The sequence below is a fragment of the Garra rufa genome, chromosome 3 (assembly GCF_049309525.1).
Source record: "Garra rufa chromosome 3, GarRuf1.0, whole genome shotgun sequence".
In the NCBI taxonomy this organism is placed as follows: domain Eukaryota; kingdom Metazoa; phylum Chordata; class Actinopteri; order Cypriniformes; family Cyprinidae; genus Garra; species Garra rufa.
Window position 1 is genome coordinate 10,807,479 of NC_133363.1, and position 8,409 is coordinate 10,815,887.

Below are 8,409 nucleotides of genomic sequence, written 5' to 3' on the forward strand. Positions count from 1 at the left end.
GCAATGCTCCTAATATGAGCCTCTTATGTGAGGAGCTGGTACACGGCTGGGGTTTTTATGCTCCCGTCCAGCAACCCCGACACGTGTGCAATTTGCCCATCAAGCCTGAAGTTATTTTAGACGGCCTGGAAAGCAAAGACGGAACTTTTAAGGATGATGCCAGGCTGGGTGACAGATAGCTGACTAGCGTCTGTTCAACCCGCGGCATCATCTTTTCTTTCTAGTTTTTCCCCTGATCTAGACAGCTCAGTGTGCAGATCGGGGAAGAACAGAAAGTTCCGCTTTGGAAGTGCTAACTTAGCTACTGCATTAGTCAGCACGTCCAACAGCTCCTCATACCGAGGCGATCGGGGGGGGGGGCGGTTGAATACTTTTGACAACGTTCTCCACATCAACCTCCTCGGAGGAAGATAGGGGAAGTGTTGAAAACTCTTTCTGGATGGAAGTAACCGCATGCGGGCTTCCTTATCCAGTAGGAGATTTACCGATCCACCAGATAGGGAAGGAGATAGGGGATCACCCGTCTCACTACCTCTAGTAGATCTAGCTGCGATCCCCACGAGTGCAGCTGCCGCTCCGCCTCGACGGAAGCGGGGCCAGACCCGCAGGGAACGCTAACGAAAGCCCCCTCCTCAAAGAGGGCTTTCCGGGAACGGAGCAACCGCAGCGGCATTCGCTCGCACTGCGGGCAGCCAGCCCCCTCAAGGGCTGACCTAGCGTGCTCCGCTCCCAGCAGACCACACATAGATCGTGTGTATCCCCACCAACAATGGAACGTTGGCAGGGAGGGACACACTTTCTATGTGGCTGCTGAACCGCCTTTCTTCTTTCGTTCTTAAAAGAACGTTTTCCCCCAGGCATACTGCTCAAAATAAAGTAGTGCAAACTGGCACTGAAAAACAGCAGTATGGGACAGACAGACAATAGACATAGAGCGCTCTCGCTGAATGACAAAAGCTGACGCCGGCTTCAAACGCACGTGCTTTTATACTTCCTGGTCGGTGACGTCACCGCGCCTGTGACGTCACTCCCGTTTCTCATTGGACGTTGGACTATGACTCAGAGTGCGGCCCGCCAATGGCGTTCCCCATAGCGTTTCAGGACGCAGTGTAGAGTTCCCGGAAGGGAACTAAATCATAGCCATGTATATTACTAATCAAAAATTAAGTTTTAATACATTTGCGGTAAGAAATTTACAAAACATGTTCATGGATCATGATCTTTACATAATATCTTTAGCATGAAAGAAAAATCGATAATTTTGATCATTTTTGGCTATTGCTACAAATATGCCCATTCTAATGATGACTGGGTTTGTGGTCCAGGGTCACATTTTTACATTTGAAAATTGTCGTTCAGATTTTATTCACAACTATATTTGTCTGTTTTGTAATTATATATTTTAGGTCTAAGCCTTAGAAATGAATGCAAATTATTGAACACTTAAATAAAACTGTCATGTTTTTCCAGTCCTCTCTTATCCTCCTCTATAACATCATGGTGGTGAATAACTGGCATGTTTTCACAGACGCATACACCAGATATACTACAGAGTAAGATCGATGCTCTACACACACCTCTGTCTGCCTTCAACATGTTTGCTTTAACTGTACATGGTTTTATAAATCTGTACCCATAATTCTTCCATGTCAGGTGGTCCTTGGTGTACTTTGTGGCCTGGTGGTTGACATCTTCAGTCATGTGGGTCAACCTATTTGTGGCACTCATTTTAGAGGTATGTAGATTGTTTGGTAAAAAATAATTCTTGACTAACAATATTTACTCTCTTAATAGACATTTCTAGTCTTACTGTAAATGATTAATCAGTACACATTATTCCAAAAGGGACAAAATAGTATAGTTTTATTTTTATGACTGAAATCTGATAAACTACTGAACAAATTATCAATAGCATGATTTTTTCCCCCAAAGCACACACCCTACCCCGCAGCTGATTGTGAAGATTTCACTGGTCATGTCAGTGACAGTGCTGATAGCCTACACTACAACGAAACCAATACTAACCTTAACTTCCTGTTAGATAGCATTACTGTTGGTCATGATCAGATCTTGAACTCAATTGAAGTGACAGCCCAGTAAATCTGTTTCTAAGCCTGCTAGTTAACCTTGTTTTTTCCCTTTGTTTAGAACTTCACCTATAAGTGGGACCGCAGTAATGCTCTTTCTGTTGAGGATGTGGAGAGAATCGCCTATCAAAGCACTGTGCAGCTTATTTTCAGGTATGAATAAAGCCATTAAAAAAGTTCCCATTAATGATTCTAGGGAAATGGGAGAAAATGTGTCACACGATTTTACCAACCATTAGTTCCAGAAATAGCCTTTAAAGTTTCACTTTAAAGACATAGTTCACCCAAAAATGAAAATTCTGTCATTAATTATTCAGAATGCAAATTAAGATATTTGTTATTAAATCCAAGTACAAAAACAAAACAAAAATAACAATTTCATTGAATTTCATTATTTTTGAATCTCACAGTGTTTATCCATATTGAGTGATATGGTAGGATAGGAAAATTGTAGAAAAAATGGAAGCATGAATGAGTGGTAATGGAATTAATACATGTTAAACAAATTGTTAGAAAACACTTGGTATTTTAAAGGAGAAGTCCACTTCCTGAACAAAATTTACCGATAATTTAGTCACCCCCTTGTAAACCAAGATGTTTGTGACTTTCTGTCTTCAGTCGATAAGAAATGATGTTTCTTGAGGAAAAAAAATCAGGAATCATCTCTATAAATGGATGTCAATGGTGCCCCCAAGTTTGATCGTCCAAAATGCAGTTTAAATGCAGAAAATGAAAAACTCCCATCTCATTTTCTTTCCCAACTTCAAAGTCGTTCTAAATCGCTGCAGAAGTACCAACTCAGTGTATACAATGTGAACATGCAAGTAGATCAAACGGCCTTTATCAAAAAAATGGTAAAACAGCGATGACGAGAGTTTTTCGACATACCCTAACTGACCATATTTAACCTGAAAAGAGTTCATGCAGACTTAGACAAGATGAGCGTTTGGGGTTAAAATGTATATATATATTGTCGATTTGTTTCGAAAATGACATATCGTTTTGCTAGATAAGACCCTTCTTCGTTGGCTGGGATTAGAGCCATTTGAAGCTGCATTTAATCTGCATTTTGGAAATTCAAACTTGGGGGCACTATTGAAATCCATTATATGGAGATAATTCCTGAAATGTATTCCTCAAGAAACATAACTTCTTATTGACTCAAGAAAGAAAGATATGAACATCTTGGATGGCAAGGGGGAGAGTAAATTATCTGTAATTTTTTGGTCTGGAAGTGGACTTCTCCTTTAAGCGTTTATTTAATTTTGCAGTCTTATAGCCTGTCAGTGATTTATAGGTTTATTTTGAAATGAAATGTAATGTCTTGTATGTGATTTTATGTGCACAAGCGAGTACACCTTAGCTCCGATACTTAACAGAATTTGCCGGAGGCTCCTCTGCTCAGTATTTCAGGCTGCGTTCTGCTCTTTCCTCACAGCTTTCCCTCACATTCCTCTCTGATTAAGGAAGGGAAGGGTAATGATTTAATTTAGTGGAATGTGGTGTGGTTTTTCCTGCTGTTTATCACTCCTCAAGATCAAATACAAATCTCCATTTCCTAATTTATAGGATTTCTGCTATTTATTTATTTACTTCTGTCATTTGTCTGGACCAACATCCATCCTGGTCCTGAAACGGTTCCTTTCCAAATCAAGTTTTCAAGTTTTCAATTAGTTTTGCTAATATTAAAATACCCAGCTTGATTTATTAAGTACATACATATGCATTAGAATTGGTTTATGTACCAATATTTAAATACATACAGTTGGGGTCAAAAGTTTGCATACACCTTGCAAAATGTCTGCAAAATGTCTTACCAAAATAAGAGGAATCATATAAATGCATTTTGCTTTTTTATTTAGTACAGACCTGAATATTCACAGAAAATAATAGTTACATTTATAAAAATGACCCTGTTCAAAAGTTTACATATGCTTGATTTATAATACTGTTTTGTTAACCTGAATGATCCACAGCTTTTTTTGTTTAGTGGTAGTTGTTCATGAGTCCCTTGTTTGTCCTTAACAGTTAAACTGCCCGCTGTTCTTCAGAAAAATCCTTCAGGTCCCACAAATTATTTTTGTGTATTTGAACCCTTTCCAACAATGACTGTATGATTCTGAGATCCATTTTTTTCACACTGAGGACAACTGGGGGACTCATATGCAACTATTACAGAAGGATCAAACGCTCACTGATGCTACAGAAGGAAAAACGACGCATTAAGAGCCAGGGGTGTACATTTTTGAAGACGAAATAAGTTAAATTTACCCTGATCTTTAAATTCCAAAAGTTTTCACCCCCTGGCTTTTAATGCATTGTGTTTCCTTTTGAACCTTCTGTAATAGTTGCACATGAGTCATTTAGTCGTCCTTAGAGTGAAAAGATGGATCTCGAAAGACTTTGTGGGATCTGAAGGATTTTTCCGAAAAAGAGCGGGCAGTTTAACATTTTGGCTGAACTATAACTTTAATTGAGAGAGAAATTATAGTTTGGTTGTTTAAATAAAGATCCTTTTCTTTTGCCCTTCCTCCATCTTCAGAGAGCATGTCCAAGAGCCGACAGAAGAAGAGTTACTAGCTCAACTACAACAACATCCTCATCTTCACCTCTCCTGGTGACCCTAAACTCACCCCACCTCACCTCCACCTCACGGGACGCCTTTAATACATAATTACACCCCGAATCCTCCAGGACTCCATCACGTCTGTGTAGGCCTCATGTTTACATATCCATCCATTTTGGAGGGCCTGTTTCCCATTATAGGATCTGTGTTGCTTCAGGTCGGCCTGGGAAAGGATGTATGTGTTTTTAACAGAGCGGCACACAATTAATGTTTAGAGGAACTTCAATTTATGAAGAGGCTTTAGCTCAAGTCACTCCTGCTGCTGGAGTCCTAGAATTTACAGGCTCAAGACAACCTGTAAATTACAGTAGTGTGCATGATAGAGTATCAATACCACAGTTTTTGATTTACCCTAACGTCTGGAAGAAATTCATTCTTTGAGTTTGAATGTTTGAAAAACCACATTTCATTGTGCATTTTATAATATCCATTTTTTATTTATTTTTGTAAGCCTGTTACAATCAAACAAAAAAAACTATCTACAGATTGTTTTAAAAATCTTGGAAGCAAAGGGATATAACTCATTACTGTGTTAAATATTTTTAGCTGTGTTTTATTAATTTGTAGATTCTATATTTTGACTCTGCCTTTATGTTTGTTCACTGCTTTTATTTATGTTAGATTTTACTGTATATTTTACAGAAATCTTTACGGGTGAATCTTTCAAAAACTGTCCAGATCATATTTCATCCCAAAAAAAAAAAGGAAAGGAAATTGATTCTCATTACTTTAATGTGAAATACAGTTTAATTAAATCAGTCAATGCATTCTGACAGAAGATTGAGAAATGTTTAGTATTAAAGTAAATTTAGTAAGTAACTTTCTAAATTATTATCGTCACAATGCAAAAAAAGAAAAAATCTCAATGGTACAAACTAGGCTTCTCTTGGTGCAAAATCATATTTTTACTTTGGATTTTGGGTGCAATATGACTCCAATATGTTCGTCAGTACATTTCAGTGACCTTATCCATTGTCATTATTGGGATATATAATTTTCATGTTTTCAATATTATCAACAGATGGTGTTTTGCTGTAATCAATAAATTTGACTGAATATTTATATTCAAATATTGTTGAATTACTCTGTTAAATGTCTACAGGCAGATCAGATTTATATCATGATTAGTTTTCTGTAGCATGCTTTACATCAAACTAACTTTAGATGACACATATAAGAGGCAGAAATATTATTTGTATATGTTCTGTTTAGTTTTTTTTATACATTTTTATTTCAGTTTTAATTGTAGTTATTTTACTACATCAAGTTAAATGAGATGAGAAATGAAAATGAGAAATGTTGCATTGGTAATGGTAATTTTAGTTTTATTAAAAGTGTAATAGCACTGATAAGAGGACCACACAAACTGTGCTTGAAGGTCTTACATAAGTGTCTAATTTTCAACAGTCTATTTAGCAAGACCATTTTATAGGCCAGTTGGAAACTCCCAGGTGATTATATGGACTTCCTCAGCCTCTAGAAAAGTAGATCAACACACACACACACTGCACTAATTTAAGGGGCTAAACATACAAACACACCCACTTACACAGGGCATGTTTTCCCAAAACAGTTGTTATGGTCTGCCTGACCTTGTGTTGAACACACATCAGAGTGACTGTGTCCATACACACAGTCGTTCACCTCATCTTTCAAACAAATACACAGAGCTCCCTTCCACTGTTTGTTTACTTTTCCTCTAGAAGTGTTGTAGCTTCAGTTAGGGTTTTAGTGAGAAATGCACATGTAAATTGTTACAGTATTTTTTTTTTTTTTTACAAGGCCTATTCAGGTGTAAAAATACACTACTTGTCAAAAAATGGGAATTTTATATATATATATATATATATATATATATATATATATATATATATATATATATATATATATTTGTAAATCTCATCTGTCCACTAAGACTAAGGTTTGTAAAAACAGTAATATTGTAAAATATAACTATTTAAAACTAGATAAAAAAGTTTGTCAAGACAAACTTTAGGTTGGCTTGAGAAAGCTGGACCTCAAAATGTTTGAAAAAGTTTGAAAACTTTAAACAGTTTTAAGTTGAATGGTTTTCAGTCTGAAATAATTTAAAGTTTAAGGTAGTTTTAAAAGGTTAAAGTTTGAATATTTTAAAGGCAATACAGTCTGTCAGAGATGTTACTAGCATGTTGTTATCTTGATTAGCAAGTTGCTAGCATGTTTCTAACATGTTGCTAGTATGTTTCTAGCATGATAAGCATGTTACTAGCATGTTGTTAACATGATTAACAAGTTACTAGCAAGTTGTTAACATGATTAGCATGTTGCTAGTATGTTTTAACACGATTAACAAGTTAATAGCATTTTGCTTGCATGATTAGCAGGTTGTTAACATGTTTCTAGCATGATTAACAAGTTGCTAGCATGATTCTAGAACGACAAAAAGTTGTTACCATGACTCTAGCATGATTAGCATGTTGTTAGTATCTTTCTAACATGTCGCTAGTATGTTTCTAGCATGTTACTAGCATGTTATCATGATTAGCAAGTTACTAGCATGTTGTTAGCATGATTAGCAAGTTGCTAGCATGTTTCTAACATGTTGCTAGTATGTTTCTAGCATGTTACTAGCATGTTGTTAACATGATTAACAAGTTATTAGCAAGTTGCTAACATGATTAGCATGTTGTTTGCATGATTAGCAAGTTACTAGCATGTTGTTAACATAAACGTTAGTATGTTTCTAGCATAGTTAGAATGTTACTAGCATGTTGTTATCTTGATTAGCAAGTTCCTAGCATGTTGCTAACATAAACGTTAGTATGTTTCTAGCATAGTTAGAATGTTACTATCATGTTATCTTGATTAGCAAGTTACTAGCATGTTGTTAACATGATTAACAAGTTACTAGCATGTTGTTAGCATGGTTAGCAAGTTGCTAGCATGTTTTTAACATGTTGCTAGTATGTTTCTAGCATGATAAGCATGTTACTAACATGTTGTTAACATGATTAACAAGTTACTAGCAAGTTGCTAACATGATTAGCATGTTGCTAGTATGTTTTAACACGATTAACAAGTTAATAGCATGTTGCTAGTATGTTTCTAGCATGATTAACAAGTTGCTAGCATGATTCTAGAATGACAAAAAGTTGTTACCATGATTCTAGCATGATTAGCATGTTGTTAGTATGTTTCTAGCATGGTTAGAATGTTACTAGCATGTTATCATGATTAGCAAGTTACTAGCATGTTGTTAGCATGATTAGCAAGTTGCTAGCATGTTTCTAACATGTTGCTAAAATGTTACTAGCATGTTGTTAACATGATTAACAAGTTACTAGCAAGTTGCTAACATGATTAGCATGTTGCTTGCATGATTAGCAGGTTGTTAGCATGATTCTAGCATGATTAACATGTTGCTAGTACGTTTCTAGCACGATTAACAAGTTACTAGCATGTTGCTAGTATGTTTCTAGCATAGTTAGAATGTTACTAGCATATTGTTATGATTAGCAAGTTACTAGCATGTTGTTAGCATGATTAGCAAGTTGCTAGCATGTTTCTAACATGTTGCTAATATGTTTCTAGCATGATTAGCATGTTACTATCATGTTAACATGATTAACAAGTTACTAGCAAGTTGCTAACATGATTAGCATGTTGCTAGTATGTTTTAACTCGATTAACAAGTTACTAGCATTTTGCTTGCATGAT

The 8,409-nt window shown here is 36.2% G+C and overlaps 1 protein-coding gene across 1 annotated transcript in view; it reads left to right on the forward strand.

Moving 5' to 3' along the window:
* The window catches only part of tpcn2 (two pore segment channel 2), a 44,142-nt gene extending 38,359 nt beyond the window's left edge, over nt 1-5,783 (forward strand). Inside the window, exons 20-23 of the mRNA XM_073835783.1 lie at nt 1,471-1,553; nt 1,654-1,735; nt 2,149-2,240; nt 4,630-5,783. Coding sequence (XP_073691884.1) covers nt 1,471-1,553; nt 1,654-1,735; nt 2,149-2,240; nt 4,630-4,708 — 336 coding nt within the window. The 3' untranslated portion in view covers nt 4,709-5,783. The remainder of the gene's footprint in view (nt 1-1,470; nt 1,554-1,653; nt 1,736-2,148; nt 2,241-4,629) is intronic.
* Nucleotides 5,784-8,409: the final 2,626 nt, after the last annotated feature.